Genomic DNA, 21,339 nt, shown 5'->3' on the forward strand with positions numbered 1-21,339 from the left:
ACTATGAGCTCAAGAGTCAGAAAGGGCCACATGGACCAGAGACTTACATCATCCTGAGACCAGAAGAACTAGTTGGTACCCGGCCACAATCGATGACTGCCCTGACAGGGAACACAACAGAGAACCCCTGAGGGAGCAGGAGATCAGTGGGGTGCAGACCCCAAATTCTCATAAAAAGACCATACTTAATGGTCTGACTGAGACTAGAGGAATCCCGGCGGTCATGGTCCCCAAACCTTCTGTTGGCACAGGACAGGAACCATTCCCGAAGACAACTCCTCAGACATGGAAGGGACTGTACAGTGGGTAGGAGAGAGATGCTGATGAAGAGTGAGCTAATTATATCAGGTGGACACTTGAGACTGTGTTGGCATCTCCTGTCTGGAGGGGGGTTGGGAGGATAGAGAGAGTTGGAAGCTGGCAAAATTGTCACGAAAGGAGAGACTGGAAGGGCTGACTCATTAGGGGGAGAGCAAGTGGGAGTATGGAGTAAGGTGTATATAAACTTATATATGACAGTCTGACTTGATTTGTAACCGTTTACTTGAAGCTCAATAAAAGTTAAAAAGAAAAAATTATGCACCCAAAATAACAGCACTTATGGAACAACTGCTTTTTAGTTTGTTTGTTTAATGGGACAATTACACTTAGCTGCAGACCACTCTAAACTTTTGAGCTTTGTTACCAGAGTGCAACCCCAAACAATAATTGATGTATTGAGAGAGATCCTCCAAAGTACAGGTGGGCAGCGCAGAGCAGCTGTCTCAGGAAGTATTAAGGTCCACGTAGCCAGCTGAGGGGGAAGCTGGCTTCATGGCATCAGACAGTACATACACCTGGGAGATGAACTTCGTTTTCAGTAGGACTGCCATTCAGGTGGACATTCCTTACTAGGGAAGCCAACTGGGAGATGAGCTTCGTTTTCAGTAGGACTGCCATTCAGGTGGACATTCCTTACTAGGGAAGCCAACTGGGAGATGAGCTTCATTTTCGGTAGGACTGCCATTCAGGTGGACATTCCTTACTAGGGAAGCCAACTGGGAGATGAGCTTCGTTTTCAGCAGGACTGCCATTCAGGTGGACATTCCTTACTAGGGAAGCCAACTGGGAGATGAGGTTGGTTTTCAGTAGGACTGCCATTCAGGTGGACATTCCTTACTAGGGAAGCCAACTGGGAGATGAGCTTCGTTTTCAGTAGGACTGCCATTCAGGTGGACATTCCTTACTAGGGAAGCCAACTGGGAGATGAGCTTCATTTTCGGTAGGACTGCCATTCAGGTGGACATTCCTTACTAGGGAAGCCAACTGGGAGATGAGCTTCGTTTTCAGCAGGACTGCCATTCAGGTGGACATTCCTTACTAGGGAAGCCAACTGGGAGATGAGGTTGGTTTTCAGTAGGACTGCCATTCAGGTGGACATTCCTTACTAGGGAAGCCAACTGGGAGATGAGCTTCGTTTTCAGCAGGACTGCCATTCAGGTGGACATTCCTTACTAGGGAAGCCAACTGGGAGATGAGGTTGGTTTTCAGTAGGACTGCCATTCAGGTGGACATTCCTTACTAGGGAAGCACTTTTAGGTCCATAGATTAAATTTTGCTTTTCTTAAAATTGATCTGAAAGAACACCTTTTTTGTACTGTAGCTGAATGGAGGAATTTTTTTTTTTTTCTTTTCTTAGTAGAAGTTAAAATTTTACTCTCACTATATTCATTCCTTTTGCTTGGGACATTTTTTGTACAATCTGAAATTTTATTATTGAATTGGATTCTTCTCAAAATGTACGTGCACATTAAAACACGCTGCATGAATTCTTGATTTGACATCGGCCACTCACTTTTTTTTTTAGTATTTCAGTATCTACCAAGGTTATTTTCTACTTCTGTCTGGCAATCTGGACTAACCTTTCCAAGGACTTCCCCTCTTCTTCCCCTCTACCAGACACAAACAATGTTTATTCTCCTTCTGTGTACTTCCACAGGACATTATCTGAAATCACTCTTATTCTCCAAGATCAGACTGCATTTATCCTTCACCAGAATTCTAGAGTTGCTCCAGGTCACCAACATTCACTGTATCTGATCTCCAGTTCTCCTTACACACAGTTCTATAAAGTTTAACTTTAAACTTAAAATCAAATTTATTATGTGTGTGTTACATATATATGTATGTGTTATGTATATACACAGATGTACATATGTTGTATATGTGCACATACACATTTACACACATTTATACACACATAATACAGTCACCTCATTTTTTAAGCTCCTATGGAGTAGGAATTGAGGAAGAATTCATCAATTCCTACTCATAGGATCCCATGGGTGCAGAGTAGAAGTGCTCCATAGGGTTTTCACGACTGTAAACTTTTGGAAGCAGATCGTCAGGTCTGTCTTCTGAGGTGCCTCTGGGATGATTCAAATCACCAACCTTTTGGCTAGCAGTCAAGTGCTTTACCACACAGGGACACCAAGAAACATTCTAGGCAGGGTAAATAGGGCATATCTAGAAGTGGAGTGGACATAGGTTTTAAGGGGCCTCATATGCTTTGCAATTAACTAACAAGATGCAGTTACGTCTTTGGTGTTTGTCATAGAAAATATATGCACCTTAAACTTTTGAATTTTGTCTCTTTCATTGCTTCCCACTTTAAATTTATGTAAATTTGAAATCTAAACCTTCTAAAGGGGTTGGTAGCATAAACTATTTGGATTCATTGAAACATGTTTTAGACAGAAATCAATTTATGATAAAAGGCTATTAATAAATTTTGCTAAACTTTAGGAGATTTTAGAGTTTGCTGGAGCAATTTTAGTCACACATGGTTGATTCTTTTGATTTAACCCTTGAAATTGTTCTTGTTGTCCTTTGTAATCTTCCGTGATCTCTTAAACCATGAGGAATTTTATTTCAATAAATGATACATCAATAGGATAGTTAAACCTTCAAAAATCTCAGAAAGAAAAAAAAAAAACCAATATGGATGTTTAAGACCCAAAAAACAAAATCCATTGCTACTAAGTTGATTCCTACTCATAACAACCCTATAGGACAGAGTAGAACTGCCCTATAGGGTTTCCAGGGCTGTAAATCTTTATGGAAGCAGACTGCCACATCTTTCTCCCATGGAGCCACAGGTGGTTTCAAACTACTAATTTTCAGTTAGCAGCCTAGCGCTTAACTACTGGGAAACCAGGATTTCTTCCATGACCCCCAATCTATTATCACAAAGTAGCCTCGTGATCAGGTTTAAATCTAAGAACATGTTAATCCTCTAGCCCAAATCCTTCAATAGTCCCTGGGAGACACAAACGGTTAAGAGCTTGACTATTAGCGGAAAGTATGGTGGTTTAATCCACCCAGAAGCACTTTGGAAGACAGGGCTGGCAATCTGCTTCCAAAGGTCTCAGCCTTAAAAACCCCGTGGAGCAGTTTTACTTTGCACACATGGGTTCCCCATGAGTCAGAGTTGACTTGATGACTAACAACAACGACAAAATATTAAGTGGTCTTTCATCTCATGCAGAGAAAGCCAAGATTCTTATGATGGCCGACAAGGGCCGCCAGGATCTGACCCTCTGTAGACTCTTTGAACCAAGCCCCCGTTACTCTTGCCTTTGTTTCTCTCCATCCCAGCCACTCTGACTTCCTTTCTGTTCTTCCATTGTAGCGGGCACACTCTGTCTTTGGGCCTTTGTCTTTGCTGTTTTCTTTCTTCCCAAGGTCTTACCCCAAATAGCTAAAAGGTTCATTCATCTTCAAGTCTTTATTCACATGTCACTTCTCTGTTGTGGCGGTGGTGGTGGTAAATATACATGTAAGAAAGCATTTGCCAGTTCAGCAATCCTCACATGTCCAATTCAGTGATGTTAATTCCGTTCATCGTGCTGTTCAGTCATCACCCAATCAATGTCCGTGGAAGCAGCAGTCAAGAAATTAATGTATTCCATTGGGCAGATCTGCTGCAAAAGACCTTTTCAAGTGTTAAAAAGCAAAGATGTCATCTAAGAACTAAGTTGTGCCTGACTCAAGCCATGGTATTTTCAGTCGCCTCATATGCATGTGAAAGCTGGACAATGAGTAAAGAAGATTGAAGAATTGATACCTTGAATTATGGTGTTAGCAAAGAACATGTAATATGCCATGGACTGCAAGAAGAACGAACAAATCCGTTTTGAAAGAAGTACAGCCAGAATGCTCCTTAGAAGTGAGGATACCTGGACTTCTTCTCACTCTGAACACATTATCAGGAGTGACTAACCCCTGGAGAGGTTCACCATGATTGGTAAAGTGGAGGGTCAGTGTAAAAGAGGAAGAGCCTCGATGAGATGGATTGACACAGTGGCTGCAACAGTGGGCTCAAACATAGCAATGATTTTGAGGATGGCGCAGGACCGGTCATCTCTCCATTCTGTTACACATAGGATCGCTGTGAGTCGGAACCGACTTCACGGCACCTAACAGCAACAGGAAGTGGAGGAGCTGGAGTAAGAAGCTGAGCATTCTGGGTCTAGAGTGTGTGCTGCTCCAGTCAAATGTGGAAAATGGCTGATGAGATTAGCCAGCCTCAGATGTTGTTGAGGCACAGGGCTGTGTATTTGCAGAACCAGAACTAATTCATCTTTCCTGCCTCCTAGTTTGATTACCTCATCTTTTATTCATTTTTTTTTTCCAATTCTTTCATTCACAGTAAAGCTTTATAGTTTTTAAAATAGGAAGGAAAGGAAAAAAACATAGGCAAGGACATGAGAATATTCTCCCTTTGATGCTTGCAAAGCTGGGGTGTATAGAGCTTATTCAAATTATTACATCTTGATATCTTGAAGATTGTGTATGTTTTAATAATACCTAACTTTTTTTTTTTTTTTTGGTTAATATGTTTTTAAATATTTAGTATGTGTTAGAAACCAGTTGCTGTCAACCGCATTCCAATTCATGAAACCCCATGTGTGCTAAAGTAAAACTATGCTCAATAGGGTTTTCAACGACTGATTTTTCAGAAGTAGGTCATCCAGCTTTTCTTCCCAGGTGCCTGTAGGTGGATTTGAACCTCCAACCTTTTGGTTAGCAGATGAACACCTCAACTGTTTTCACCACCCAGGGTTTCCTTGGTATACATTGCTGATGTCGTATGCCATAGAGTTGATTCCAACTCATAGTGACCCTGTAGGACGGAGTAGAACTGCCACTGGTGTTTCCAAGGCTACAACATTTACAGAAGCAGGCTGTCACATCTTTCTCTCACAGTGGCTGGTGGGTTCAAACCACCAACCTTTCAGTTAGCAGCCCAGCACTCGACACTGCACCACCAAGACTCAGACACTGCAAATTGTATTTTGCAATGGGAATTATTCTAAATACCTACCCTATGAGATGGGAATTATCACTTTTTCATTTTTAATGATAAGAAAACTATAAAGGAGAGAAGGCAAATGACTCGCCAGTATCACAGAGCTAGAAAATAGCAGAGCCAGCGTTTAACTCCTAACTTTATGATACCAGAGTCTTGAGCACTTAAAATTAAAATATTATGTTGATACCCTGAATGTCACTACTTTCCTTTTCACACGATTATAGTTTTGTCTTTCTTCAAAAATGAGTTTCTTAGGCAGTCTTGGAGTCGGCCTATTTTGATGTCAGGGATTTAAGCTCAATACCAGCATCCTTAGCAAATACAAATCTGCATCTTTCCTGTAGCTGTATGTGTGGATGTTGACTTGCATTCTAGTTTACGCACTGTGCCTTACTCTGTGGTATTTTTCTAGGGTTTCTACTGTTTAAGATATACCCATATATTACCTGGCATATTATAATTGCAAGGAAAACAAAGTATAGTTTTTGTTTTGATTTTCATGGGTATGACATTAGATCTTTTTTAGTTCTTGTGCAAATGTCGTTTTAAAATTGTTTTATTCTAGCAATTATTATGAAACTTTGGTAGTACAACAACCTTCTCTTGTTGTTTTCAGCCCTATGTGGAGGCTATATCCAGGGGAAGAGTGGAACAGTCCTTTCTCCTGGCTTTCCAGATTTTTATCCAAACTCCCTAAACTGTACATGGACCATTGAAGTGTCTCATGGAAAGGGTAAGAATATAATATGGATTTCAAATATACAAACTAATAAATAGAATAAAAGCATGTTGACATTAAAAAAAAGTGTTAATCTGTGAAGTTGTAAGATACCTAGAGTCATTTTATATATATATATATATATTTCAACAGTTAATTTTGATTTTTTTAAACATTTGACAAAAACAAAGTTGTCTTTAAATTGCTGGTGTGTACCAAAAGTAGCTTCCTTGTTTATGTAATACCAGATAACTCAAATATCTGAATATAAGCTTAAAAATTAGGTATAATGTTAAGGAATAGAGGCATAGACTGAAAAAAGAATATTATTAGATAAAAAGGAAAAGAAGAAATAGGCTAAAGTTCTAATTTCTAGAGAAATCCTGGATAATTTTTTTTTTTAATTTATTTTCTGTTTAAGTTTACCGAGTATCATCACCCATATCATTTATCTTCCATATCCCAGGGATGTTTTATAGAGTGGATATTATTATCTTCATTTTACATATGAATATATTGAAGACTTAAGAAATTTGCATTTGTGAAAAAAATGTAACTTGTAAACATCGCATTTAAGACAATATCCAGGGTTTTCTATGACTAAATTTGTAATTTTTAGGAAGTCAGTTTTGTATTTCGATCACATAGATATTGTGTAGATTTCATCTTTCCAGATAATTCTGAGCTCAGTTGGAGTGTAAATTGACATATTTCGTTACAGTCACTGTATTCCACCACACTAGCATGAGCACACAGTAAAGAAGAACTGGATTCTGAAGGAGTGAAGGATAAAGTTGAAATAGCTTGATGAGTAACTCATGCTTTGTAAACATAAAAATGAAGGCTGTCATTACATGGTATCTATTCATAGTGAATTTTATTCATTTTCAGTATACAAATTTAGAAATAATACTTTGTGGGTATAGTTAATATGAGAATATACACATGGAGTATACACAGAGTAAATAAAACCTTGATTTCACAGAAGCTTATGTGCTAGACCTCCATGTCAGTATTTTCCATAGGACACTTGTTTAGTATAAAGGTGAAAGCCATCTGGCCCATTTTCCCTACGAGACAAATGCACCCCCTAAGTGAATAGTGACTATTCATGAATACTGTTCACTGTAATAATTCGCCACGTTGTAGGTCTTAAAAAAAAAAAAGTACATATTTATTTATTTTTGCTGTTTCCCCTTCTTCCTTCTTTCCTTTCTAAAGCCACCTTCTTCTTAGCCATTCTCTCTATTTTCCTCTCAAACTTCAAAGTTTGGTTTCCATATTTAGATGATATACCAGCTCAAATTTTTGATATCTATAACCCAGAAGAAATTAATTTTAGCACCTCTTAACTATAAAAGAATGAGACCAAAGAAAGAGTGAAATAAATATGAACTGTTCAAGAGGTAATGCTGGTATCCTTGTGCCATGCTGGGTGTGGGAAGGGTGGGAGAGAGAGGAGGAGAGACAAATGCACCCCCTAAGTGAACAGTGACTATTCATGAATACTGTTCACTGTAAAAATTCGCCACGTTGTAGGTCTTGTAAGTGCATATTTATTTATTAGCAAAATAGTGGACTATGGGTGGAAAAAAAAAAGTGGATAGCTGATAATTACACCTAGCCCACACACAAGTGTTTAGAGGAGAATAAGAGAAGACAAAACCTTGTTTTAAACATGCTCAGAAATTCTATGGGATTAGCTAATAAAGAGCCAGTTGAATTCACTCCAGTTTGATGTGTGTCTTACGTAAACACTTGAATAGATTTTTCTACTGTACTTTTGAAATATGTTTATTCTGTAGAATAACTCAAGTAGATTACTCAGTATCTTCCTGCGGCTTATAATAATGGGCAATGGAACGTAAAAAGTCCTTAAAAGTCACTGAAGGTAGTTTTTTTTTTTTTTTTTTGATCTCTCTGTCTTTCAGGAGTTCAGCTGATCTTCCACACTTTTCACCTTGAGAGTTCCCATGACTATTTACTCATCACAGAGGACGGAAGTTTTACAGAGCCTGTGGCCAGACTCACGGGTTCTGTATTGCCCCATACTATTAAAGCAGGTCTCTTTGGAAACTTCACTGCCCAGCTTCGGTTTATATCAGACTTCTCGATTTCCTACGAGGGCTTCAACATCACATTTTCAGGTGTGCTAACTTCCTGGGCTGTTTCTCTAGTCTGGCGATCATAGTACTGGTGTGTGTGTGTGTGTGTGTGTGTGTGTGTGTGTGTGTGTGTGTGTGTGTGTGTGTGTGTGTGTGTGTGTGTGTGTGTGTGTGTGTGTGTGTGTGTGTGTGTGTGTGTGTGTGTGTGTGTGTGTGTGTGTGTGTGTGTGTGTGTGTGTGTGTGTGTGTGTGTGTGTGTGTGTGTGTGTGTGTGTGTGTGTGTGTGTGTGTGTGTGTGTGTGTGTGTGTGTGTGTGTGTGTGTGTGTGATTATAGGTAAAATGCCAACTAATGCTATGCATAGTTGGAAAAATTTAGGAAATTATTAGCTGATTAAACCTAGGAAATTAAGTGCTATTTGAGTTATGAATTATAATACATAGATAATATTTACTGTTTGTGTGGATTTGATTATTTAATTTTAATAGCTCTATGATTTACATGGAAATTCTGGTGGTATAGTGGTTAAGAGGTACTGCTGCTAACCAAAAGGTCGGCAGTTTAAATCTACCAGCCTCTCCTTGGAAACCATATGGGGAGTTCTGTTCTGTCCTATAGGGTCTCTATGAGCCGGAATCTACTCGAGGACAACAGGTGTGGTTTTTTGGTTTTTGTGATTTATATAAAGAGCCCTGGTGGTGCTGTGGTTAAGCATACATATTAATACCTCCGTTTTACAAGTGAGAAAACAATTGCATACATTTAAAAACGGGTCACACAGGTATGAGGTACAAGTATGCAAATAACGTTCATTGAGCATAAGATGCCCATTTGTGGGACCTTTGCAATATCCCAGGTGGTGCAGTGGCTAAGCGCTATGGCTATTAACCAAAGGGTTGTCAGTTCGAATCCACCAGGTGCTCTTTGAAAGCTCTATGGAGCAGTTCTACTTTGTCCTATAGGGTCGCTATGAGTCAGAATTGACTTGATGGCAATGGGTTTTTTTTTTTTTTTTTTTGCAATACCTCTGTTATACTCTCTGTCCACAGAATGGAGATCACTGCTGTACTGTTACTAATGAGTTTAAACAATTATATTCACTTGAATTGGTCTGTATGATGTTTTGAAAAAGAGTGTTTTTACACCTCATTTTACATAACCCAGATCTAGTGTAATTTTTCAAAGGTGATACCCAAGTTCTATAATCACGTGTGACTCCTTCTACTTTTAAACTCGTGTAAGATCCTTAATAACTTTCTGTCACTTATGAGATCCTTTCATCATATTTGAATATTTGTCTTATCTCCTGTACTACATAATAAATTTTGATGGAAGGGATTCTCCTTGGTCCGCCTTCACACTCTGTCCGTGCACCACCATTTCTGTTTTATGCATTACCAGTTCTACTAGTTGCCTTGGAATTGATTCCAACTCATGGTGACCTCACGTATGTCAGAGTAGAGAGTAGAACTGTGCTCTGTGGTTTTATTAGTATTATTATTATTGTTATAAAAATATATGTCCCTGAAAATTTGCCAATTCAACAATTTTTGCTTGTGTAGCTAAATTAAGCCAATTGTATCAATAGTATTGTGCAATCATTGCTAACATCCATATTTCCCATCCCCATAAACACAGCTCTATGCTAGCTAAACAAAGGCACTCCTCTTTCCCCTCCCCAGTGGCAAGCACTGGGGAACCCTGATCTTCACCCATTTGCCCCTTCTAAGTCTTTCACACTGGTGAGAGTCTACGACACTTTTCTTTATGTGACTGACTTATCTCACTTAGCAATGTTTTCAAGGTTCATCTGTGTTGTGGCATATATCAGGACTTCATTCCTCTTTCTGGCAGAGTAATATTCCATAGCGTGTGTTGTTGTAGTAGAAACACCACACATCTGTTTAGGTTTAGAAACAAAGAGTTTTATTATGGCAAAGAAAGTGTTCTGCAAAACCGGGAGACATTGTGCTGGGAGAAATCCAACAATGTGTTCCAGGGGGCTACAGTTAAACAAAGATTTATGAAGAAAGAAAACCTCAAGCAGCAGATTACAACTTAAGCAATTTTGATTGGTTAACATTTACAAAGCTGTAGGTGGAGCACCTCAGTTGACCACACTGGCAGGTATTGACATCTTTTGCGAGGATGGCTCCAGGTGACAGGGTTCTGGCTGACCACTGAAACCACATGTTTTCTGCCATCTAGACGTCTGTAGTCTATACTAAACTGAATTATTTTATCATTAGGATGGAGGATTCTGTTGAAATATAAAATAAAATAGGTTCTAGGATGATTATCTTTAATGCTTAAGGAGGGAAAAAGGTTCTTGATACAGAAAAGCCATAACTTTGTAACATTAGTTTATTCTAAGTTTTAAGGTTAGGTACCTCTTGGGTTTAGGCTGAGGGAAGTTATAAAAAAATGGTAGGCTTCATAAGGACCTAGACACAGGCTAAAAAAACATTTTTCAAGGGAGGGCAGAGGGGGCTTTTTCTGAGAAATGGCATAGTAGAGTCACATGTTTCATACCTGTGTAGGTCTGGATTATCTTTTTTTGTTTGTTTTTACCATTGGCCATTTCCCACTGCAAGTGCTTCGTCTAGGAGTGTAGGGAGGCAAGAATGAAAAGCTGTATTACATGACAGAAAAGAAGTCCAAGATGGAGTCACTTAGGACAAGAAAGGGTTGGGCTTAGACCCTAGCTAGAAGTTCTTAGCTTTGGAATGCTCTTTATCAGTATATATCATTTTGCTTATCCATTTATTTGTTGATGGGTGTTTGGATTGTTTCTATCCTTTGGCTGTTGTGAGTAGTGCTGTAATGAACACTGGTGTACATAGGTCTGTTAGCCTCCCTCCTTTCAGTTTGCAATCACTTTTTTTTTGGAAGCAGATCACCAGCCCTTCCTTCCAAGGCACTTCTGGGCAGACTTGAACCGCCAGTCTTTCAGTTAGCAGCCAGGGTGTGTTAACCATTTTTGCCACCCAGGGACTCCCATCTTATACGTAGTAGGAATTTTAATAATTATTTACTAAATATTGCATGATCATTAACAAATGCATGAAATGAAATGCTGTCTTAAGGAAAAAAAAATTTCTTGGGGATTTTAAGATACTCTGAAAGATTTTATACTCCCTCAGACTACTTGATTTCTTGAAAATTTTACCGTAGTCAGCAGTAGTCATGGAATGGGTCACTTTATATATCAAAGACTTAAATTTTACTAACTGCCCTGGTAGATCTCAATTATTATCACTTTGACAATATCACTCTCTTTCATTCTTACTTTCATCATGATCAAAATTAATTTAAATAGAATACTCAAAAAAAAAAAAAAGAAAATGGCAGTGATACAAGTCCACAAATCTCTTCCATGGATGTTTCTCAGGAGTTTATGCAATTTTTATTTGTTTTGCCTGGGGTAAAACAAATAAAAATTGCATGAACTCATGAGAACCACCAGGTTCTTATTTCTGTTGTTCTCAGCAAAGGGCTGACAATATGCCTTTTGATTACCAAGAGTCAGAATCCAACATGAGAGCTGGTTTTCCCTTTCATAAACTCTTAAAACAAACAAGCAAGCAGAAAGAACAAAACACACTTTTCTGGGTCTTTGTAGCTCTTTGGGGCAGCTTGTACACAGTTTTGAATGTTCCAACTAGAATGGTAACAGTTTTTGAAAACTTAGAACAATTCATTTACCCACAACCTAAAGAAAATGTTACATTAGCTTGCAGAAGAAATCGCTTCCATCTAGTTTCCGTCAAACACAAGCATAGTCTTTAAAAAACAAAATAACTCACCCTTGATTGCAAAGTCAGTTTTAAATTAACATATTCTTTGTTGTTGTTGGGTGCAGTTGAGTCAGTCCTGACTCATAGGTACACAGAACGAACAGTACCCAGCCCTGCACCATCCTCACAATTGTTGTTATGCTTGCCCCTATATTCTTTAAAAAAAAAAAAAAGATACGCTAAAGGAATAGTTTCATCTGGAGGGATTTTTTTCTGGAAACTGAGCTGCACATTCAACAATTCTCCATGTGTATAGGACTACCAGTGACATTAAGACTTTCTAAGTGTCCAAATAGATAGCAGCTTTATTATGGAGCTAAAGTATTTACCCTTCTGGGGACTTTTCTGATGTTTTTATAATATTGCATTAATATGCTTTTATATCTACCTTTTTCCAGTCTATTTCTGTCTTTTTTAGATTCACTAAAGCAGAATTTCCCAACTGCATTTCCCAGTTAATATTCCTGCAAGAGTAGCAATATTGTCCAAAAAAAAAAAAAAGCTCCATATTCAAATATATTTAGATAAAGCTGCAAACATTCTCCATTTTACATTTGATTTCAGTTAGTATTCGCTAAGGAGTCCCTGGGTTAAGCCCTCAGCTACTAGCAAAAAGTTAGTGGTTCAAACCCACCCAGAGATGCCTCAGAACACAGGCCTGGCCATGTGTTTCCCAAAGATCACAGCCTTAAAAGCCCTATGGAGCACTCGTACTCTGCCGTTGAGGTTGCCATGAGTCACATCGACTCAGTGGCAGCTAACAGCCGCAATGACAGTGATCACTAACTGTATATACTCAATGTTCTTTCACCAACTCCTACTATGATTCTATTTCTTGTTTTCTGTGAATCAACAGAAATTACTGGTCATGCTCCTCAGAAGATAAGAACTTGGACAACTTTGTGCTTTTACATATGCAGTTTTCTTTTGCTTCACAGGCCTTTTCTTTATCCTTCACCAGGCAAAATTCCTTTCATCCAGGTCAAATGTTGTGAGTTGCACAGCTATCCCTCTCTTTTCTAAGCAGAATTTTTTCTTCTATATCGCCATGACACTATTTATATTCAGAAATCATATTCTTAACCATCGTTATGTTGAGTGTCTTATTAACTGCACAATCAATATCAAATGAAGGTATCATGTCTTCCTCCATTGCAGAAGAATTAGTACCTAGGTAAGAGTATAACTTACTCATTCTTTTATTATTTTTTTCATGCATTGAATATTTACTGAGTACCTACAATATTCTAGACATTCTTTTAGGTCCTGGAAATAAAGCAGTAAATAAAACAAAGTACATTTCTTCATGGAGACTATATTCCAGTGGAGGAGATAGTAGTTGGGCACCATATGGTTCTTTGAGTCTCAGGGTCATGTAGTCTGTGGTGTATGTGGTCCATTAGTCCTTTAATTGCTCCCTTGAGTCTTTGTTTTACCTGACTCTCCTTTACTCCTTTACTAGAAAGAGACCTCTAGTTGTATCTTAGATGGCTGCTTGCAAGCTTTTAAGACCCCAGAGCTACTAACCAAATTAGGATATAGAATACTGTTTTTATGCACTATGTTATGCTATAGAAAAAATAAAACTGGCCAAAGTGATAGAGATAAAAGGTGCTGATATAGGAGGAGCTGTCAGCGAAGGTCACTCTGAGAAGTTGATTCTTGATTGCAAAGAAGTGCAAGAGCAAGTTGGATCGATATGTGGGAGTAGGGAGGGTACTCAGCAGAAGGAGGAGCAGAAGTGGGAGTGCATCCAGCAAGTTTAGGGGTAAATAATTTTAACCTGGCTGGAGTCCTGTAATGGAGGGGAAACAGTAGTTTATGAGTTTAGAGAGGTGTGGAGGTCAGATCATGTACCACTTTATAGGTCATGTAAGTAATTTAGGTGTTAATTTTTAGTGTTATGGGAAACCATTGGAAGGATATGAACAGAGGTTGACATGATCTGACTTTTTCTAAAGCTTATTTTAAATAATGTGTGGCCTTAAAAAAGGGAGGATAGTAGGCTATTATACAAAAATCCAGGAAAGAGATGACAGTGGCATAGACTTTGGGGATTCCTCAATTGGTTTATGCCAGATTAACTGGAATGGGATATGTAGTAGGAGATACAGAGAGAAACCATGGGTAATCATTAGGCTTTTTTTCCCCATATTTTATGTGTTTTAGGTGAAAGTTTACAGAACAAGTAGTTTCCCATTCAACAAACTGTACACAAACTGTTCCATGACATTTGTTGCAATCCCCACACTGTGTCAACACTCTCCCAATTTCCGCTCTGGATTCCCTATTTCCTTTCATCTGGTTTTCCTACCTCTTCCTGCCTTTTCATCTTTATTTTTAGACAAATATTGTTATTTTGTTCTTGTATGCTTGTTTGTTCTACAGAGCACATTCTTTTTGGGTATTATTGTTTATTTCATAAGCCTGTCTATTGCTTGGCTGGAAGGTGGTTTCTGGGAGTGGCTATAGTTTCAAGTCAGACGGGGCCATTAGTGTCTGATTTTTTGTTCTACATTTTTTACCCTTTATCGTGATCCTGGTCAGAGCAGCTGAAAATGGTAGCTGGGTACCATCTAGTTCTAGTTTCGGGTTGTGTAGGCCAAGGTACATGTGGTCTGTTAGTCCTTTGGACTAATTGCCCTCTTATGCCTTTGGTTTTCTTCACTCTGGATAAGAAGAGATGACTAGTTGTATCTTAGATGGCTTTTAGGATTCTACATGCTACTCACCAAAGAAGGATGTAGAACACTGTTTTAGGCATTTTGCTATGCCAGTTTACATAGATGTTCCCCAGGCTATGGTCCTTAGCCTTCAAGCCTAGTATCTTCATCCAGGGAGGCTTTTGGTTGTGTCTAAGACATTTCCATGATTGTGCCTTTTGTGTGTTCTATTGTCTAGATTAGTATACATGCAAATATGTATATAGAGATATCCACAACCTAACCTATATCTGTAGGTGAATGCATGCCCTTCACCCTCCCACACCTCTTTAGCATACCTATCTACTTATGTGTCCCTTCAAAAATTATTGTTTGTTAATATTCTTGTTGCAGGATTGCCTGTGTTATAGTAATTGCCATAGTTGCCCTTTGTTCTTGTGTTACTCTAAGTGTCTTACTGTGCCTTTGTCATGTTGTGCTGATTTCCCCCATACAGTGTGTTGCCTTTCTCTTCACCAATAGTACCATGTGTCTTCTATCTGCTTGGTAATTTACCCTCCCTTCCCTGGTAACCATCAAAGAATGTTGTTGTTTTCTGTGTGTAAACCTTTTTTTTTTTTATAATAGTGGTCTTGTACAATATTTGTCCTTTTGTGATTGGCTTATTTCAATTAGTGTAATATCTTCCAAATTCATCTATGCTGTGAGATGTTTCGTGGATTCATCATTATTCTTTATCACTGTGTAATGTTCTATTGAGTGTATGTACCACAGTATGTTTATCCATTCATCAGTTGATCTGCTGTTAGGTTGTTTAATTGCTAGGCTTTTGACCTGAGGGAATGAGGGTGTCATTTTTTAGATGTGTAAAACAGGTTTGGAAGCAAAAACATAGACTTTTGTTTTGAGAAATTTTAGGTATGAAATGCCTATTTTATATACAAGAGAGGTTGTCAAAAGTCTTGAGTTCAGGAAAGTGGATCAAGTTAGAGAAAAAAAAAAAAGGCATCAGTGTATAGAAGGACTTTAAAGACATGGGACTATTTAAGCTAGTGACTGAGTATAGATAAAATGAGAAAAGGTTTTAGGCTTAAACTCTGGGCATGATATTTTAGTGTTGAGAAGATGAGGAGGGTCCAGCTCAGATGAACGAGAAGGTAAGGCCAGTGAGTTAGCAGTAGAGTGCAATTCTGGAATTCATAAAAGAAAAACCTCTCATATAGGATGGAATGTTCAACTATATCCAAACCTACTTAAGTATGAGATAAAGGCCTTTGGATCGTGAAATCTTTGTTTTTGTGTTTCCTAGAGATTCTGTCATATTTTGTGTATGATAAGTTTTCAGTAAATATTTGTTGAATTGTATTAAATGATATTATCTTTTTTTTTTTTTTTTTTCCTTTCTTGCTATAATAGATGTAGGTCACATTAATGAGTACCTTTCAAGACTGGTCAGATTAGTTTAACTATCATAGAAATTAAGAGCAGATTTTAACCTAAATGAAGAGTGCAACAAAGTATAAAACAAAGAGTACAAGCAGAAGGCATGTACCTCAGAGGCTGATCATGAAGTTAAGTGAGATGGGGGAAGAATTTTGGCAGAGTGTGGGGTTGTGGTAGGAGTCCAGGCATGAAATACTAATGACTAAGGTAATGCCTACTGGAAATAGAAGAGAAAGATTAAATTTGAAGATGATTCAGGCAAAAAAGGATGGTTAGATTTAATATGGTCATTGAGAATATTCAGTCCAAAATTTAGAGTTACAAGAATTTCAAGGATGATATTTGGAAATCAGAAAGTGGAGGCAATATTTTTTTTTCAGCCACATTAGCAGAGTTTTCTATGACATTTTCCTCTCACTGCAATGTGGAATACTGTCCTTTGAGTTCTCTGCTTATTGCAGTAATACTTATCCTTTAATTGTTATGTTGTGCTGATTTCCCCCATACAGTGTGTTGCCTTTCCCTTCACCAATAGTGCCATGTGTTTTCTATCTATTTAGTAATGAATTGACTGTAAAAGATAAGGCAAATACAAAATATTGTCATTAATGTCATTAGTAGTGCTATTTTGGATATTGAATTCCAAAATACAGCAAAAAATCAGGCATTATCTACATTTTTTCAAACTAAATTTTAATATTTCCTTCCTGAGATTTCTAATAATTTATAGGTTTTTTTTTTTTTTTTTCCTATTTCATTGCTATAGAGCATGGTTCATAGACTGAAAGTAGGCAGGGGAAAAATTGTGGTTCCACACTGAAGTATATTTTAGAGCTGAAACTGGCTATGATCAACTTTCCACCAGTGTAACCCTCTGACATTGCTTTTATTTGTGTTCCATATAGACCAAAAAAAACCCAAACCCGTTGCCATCCAGTTGATTCCTATTCATAGTGACCCTATAGGACAACGTAGAACTGCCCTATAGGGTTTCCAAGGAGTGGCTCGTGGATTCAAACTGCCGAAATATTGGTTAGCAGCCAAGCTCTTAACCACTGTGCCACTAGGGCTCTGTGCTCCATCTATTGAGTATCAAAAAGAACCTTTGAGAACAGTACAAGAACTGGCTTTGGCAAATAGAAATGTAAACAGAATAATTTTATGGGCTTAAAGTGACAGTGTTGAAATGGAAGTTACTATTTTTATCTTTTACATTCTGATATGTCTATTTAAAAAAATACTGTTATTTCATGCTATATAACGTAGAACTCACACTAAAAATAAAAAAAAGAATCCGAATAACAGTTACAACAGTGAAGAAAAATATATATTGGTTTACTTTTTAATAATAGCACTTTTTTGTTTTTTTATTCTTGCTGAGTAATTGTTGAGTATTCCCACACATTTGCTCTATCTCCTCATGTCTCAGAATACGACTTAGAACCATGTGACGATCCTGGTGTCCCTGCCTTCAGCCGAAGGATCGGTTTTCACTTTGGAGTTGGAGATGCGCTGACTTTCTCCTGCTTCCCAGGATATCGCCTAGAAGGTGCAACCAAGCTTATCTGCCTGGGTGGGGGCCGTCGTGTGTGGAGTGCGCCTCTGCCAAGGTGTGTGGGTAGGTGGTCACATGCTTTCATTTCATTCATCCAATGGGGAGAAGCCAGGGCACACACCAGGAAGCAGTATGGAGGCTCACAAGGAAGTAGAATAGGAGGCAGGGTGCCCGGACTCCGGTCCAGCTCTGCTACCCAGTTGAGAAAATTGCTTAACCCGTTTGGTTATCTCATCTATAAAATAAATCCCGTTCAGCTCTAAAATTTTGTGATTGAAGAAGAGTGAAACTAAAGCATGTGTCAAGTGTATTTATGAAGAAATATACATATATATATCATAACTAAAATACTTTGGAACAAAAGAGGAAAAAATAGCTAGAAAACAGATATAGTAACACAACTTCTGACAACTGCATTGATTAAAAGCAGTAAGACTCTCCTGGCATGTTGAGAATGATGATTTATAACGTTAGGTTTTTTTTTTTTTTTTTTTTTTTTCAGTTTAATTCTTTGGTTGAATGATTATTACATGCTCCTGCAAAATGGACATTATGTATATTTGAGCTTGGTTTTTTTCATTGTTCTTGATACAATTCCAATGAATAATAGAGATTTTTCTTCAGGTACTTTGTATAAAGTACTATACTACCATGCTGGTACTAGAGTGCTGATTCAATGGGATGGTACTTTTTATCAAGGGCCCCTGGTAACACAGTGGCTGAAGAGCTTGGATGCTAACCAAAAGGTCAGCAGTTCAAATCTACCAGCCACTCCTTGGAAACCCAAGGGATCAGTTCTACTCTGTCCTATAGGGTCACTATGGGTCAGAATCAATTTGACAGCAATGGGTTATTTGGTGCTAATATAGGGAGCTTAGCAGAGGCAGAGGAGACTCATGGTAGTTACCATAGTTTAAACACAGTATTTTGCCGTGCATATCCAGAAGGTTGGAGCCCTGGTGGGGCAGTGGTTAAGAGCTCAGGCTGCTAATCAAAAGGTCAGCAGTTGGAGTCCACCAATTGCTCCTTGGAAACCCTATGGGGCAGCTCTCCTCTGTCCTATAGGGTCACTGTGAGTTGGAATCGACGGCAATGGGCCGTCTTTTGGGAATGGGGGGTTAATTCAAAAGGTCTGGTCGTTTACTTCAGACACAATGTCTAGTACCGGACATTGAGCCATGTTGATTAGCGTTCTATGGGTGTTATAGTCTGTTCTTTAAAGTTACAGAAATTGCCATAATATCATAGAAAACAAAGGAATGGGCATTAGAGATTAGCCCTTAATTTTAAAACATGAATCCATGAGGAATCCATAAATACTTTTCACACTAATGTTGCCAGTTGACAAAGTAAAGAGGGATTGGGAATATCTAAAAATAAGATTTTGTTTTTTTACCCATATAAAATAAGAAAATGTTAATTTAATATAACCAGATTATTCCTATGACACAGTCTTTTTAATTTTCAGCATTATTTAGAATTATTATATGATTCAAAAGATAATATGGTCTTTTTGTGTTTTAACGAGTCATAATCAGATAATTAGGACTTCACTATAATTTTTTTAAAAGAATATGAATTAAATTATCATTATACCTTGCCAACACCTATGTCTACATGTTCATTTTGGTCACGAATGCTTTTGAGAATTGGATGCAAGTGTTGAATACTGTCTTAAGAAAAAAAAGTGCAATATTTTGCAGATAATTTTAGGAGCTCTCCTCAGTTGCCTAGAATCCATTTTCCAGGTTAAACTCTCCTGACTAAGATAAAAATTTGGAAGAAATTCAGCTCAATAAAATGAAAACATCATTCTAGATATGTGACGTTATGTAGTCAATTGATGATAACAGGTTTTCAGGCTTTTACATTGCTGCCTGAAATATGAAATAAGGAGGAACTGGAGTTGAAATAATACTTCACATTTTTTTTAAACACTACTTTAGGCCAGACACTGCTCTGAGCTCTTAACATGTATTAACTCATTTAATCTCCATGACTTATATATGAAGTAAGCACTGTTATTGTCAACTCCATTTTACAGAGAGACTGTTAAGATACACAGAAATTAAGAACTTTGTCAAAGGTCACAGTGCTAGTAAGATTCAAACCCAGGGAGTGTGGAATTCAGGTATTTAACAGTGAAAGCATGCAAAAGGTCTTGGATTTGCCCTTTTTTGTGTTTTGCCCTCTGTTTCCCGATTTTCCTTCCAGACACAATATACCTTTAAATAAATATGTTATTAATGGCATTAAAGTTCACCAACTGATCCATGCGGCACATCTGGGACTTATCCTAACTCTTTCCTGTTCTCTCATTCTCCACATCTAATTACTTGCTGGTTCTGAAGACTTCTGCCACCTAAATAGTGCTCACGTCAGGCTCCTCTTCTCCATTCCTTCTACGCCTTTCTCGAGCCGGCTCTCCTCATTACCTCTAGATGATTGTCCCTGGCTCCAATACAGACCCTGCCAATCCCTGGTGCCACAGCTGCCAGACAGCCTATAAAATGAAAACCTCATCATTTCACCCCTCCTAATAGAATAAAAAAAAAAAAATTTTTTTTTAATAGAATCTATTAAATAATTCCTCAAAATATTCAGAATAAACGCCCCTTGCCTGTCTATTAGGGCATACAGGGTTCTTTATCTCGTTCACCTCTGCCATACTCTCCAACGTTTTGCCCAGTTCTTGCCAGCTTACTTATGTCCAGACATAATAAAGTCTTCTGAGTTCTGTATAATGCAATTTTTTTTTTTTTTTTTTAACTTTGTGTCTTTCTACCTGCTGTTCTCTTCTTTAGGAATGTTCACCCACAGCCACTCCCACTTTTCTTTCAGGACAACTCATCGTATTTTTTGAGGACCCACCGTGCACGTTACATTTACTGCATCTCCTTACCAACTAAGTAGCTGAGGAGTGACCTTCCATGATAGCTACTGTAACGCCATTAAAATTGACTTCCTTTACTTGTCTCCTCATTAGACTGACACTTCCTTTGCAGTGGGGACTGTCTTATCCCTAAGATCTGGCTCTCTGCTTTATTTTATAAATGTTTGTCAAATAAGTAAAGATTATTTCCCTCAGAAGCTTCTCTCCTGATCTTGAAAATTCGATTCAGTGATACTCTGTGCCTGTGTTCCTTCCTTGGAAATCATAAATATAAGGATGACGTATACACAGCCAAAAGTTGTAAATCCATTCAAAATATCACAGATGACATTGGAAGAATGTCTGTGGAATTACAAGCATCCTATTTTACTTTTCCCTAATAAACGTCTGGTATTCAAGAGGATTTCTAGTGAACACCCAATTTTCTAGTGAAAAAACTATTTTTTCTCCTTACCGGTTCACTCGTAAATGAAACAAAAATAGCCCATGCGTTTATTCATTTAAGGGCCATTTTTAGCAAAGTATTTGTTTAAAATGGTGGAAACAACATCATTGTGCACTCCATGCTCAGCTCCACTGGAAATGTGGACGCTGTCCTTCTACCACCTGTTCGTGTTTGCATCACGCACGTGCCACTTGAGATTTCTTTCTTTATTTGCAAGTTAAAGACACAGTTGCCCACGCTAGTTTCAGTAACAATGAAAATGTATTAGTGATGTGATTGAACAGTCCATAAGAAGGGAAACATTTATGTGAGGTTTGATTCAAGAGTTCCTCTTTTCACCTAGGACCTGGTTTCTCACCATCTCTCTG

At 38.1% G+C, this 21,339-nt stretch overlaps 1 protein-coding gene across 1 annotated transcript in view; it reads left to right on the forward strand.

Annotated features, from left to right (window-relative positions):
- CSMD1 (CUB and Sushi multiple domains 1) overlaps window positions 1-21,339 on the forward strand; it is a 2,087,969-nt gene that overhangs the window by 1,647,945 nt on the left and 418,685 nt on the right. Inside the window, exons 19-21 of the mRNA XM_049902971.1 lie at window positions 5,970-6,086; window positions 8,003-8,218; window positions 17,508-17,696. Of these exons, the coding sequence (XP_049758928.1) occupies window positions 5,970-6,086; window positions 8,003-8,218; window positions 17,508-17,696 (522 nt within the window). The remainder of the gene's footprint in view (window positions 1-5,969; window positions 6,087-8,002; window positions 8,219-17,507; window positions 17,697-21,339) is intronic.

This window comes from Elephas maximus, chromosome 12, assembly GCF_024166365.1.
Source record: "Elephas maximus indicus isolate mEleMax1 chromosome 12, mEleMax1 primary haplotype, whole genome shotgun sequence".
Classification (NCBI taxonomy): Eukaryota; Metazoa; Chordata; class Mammalia; order Proboscidea; family Elephantidae; genus Elephas; species Elephas maximus.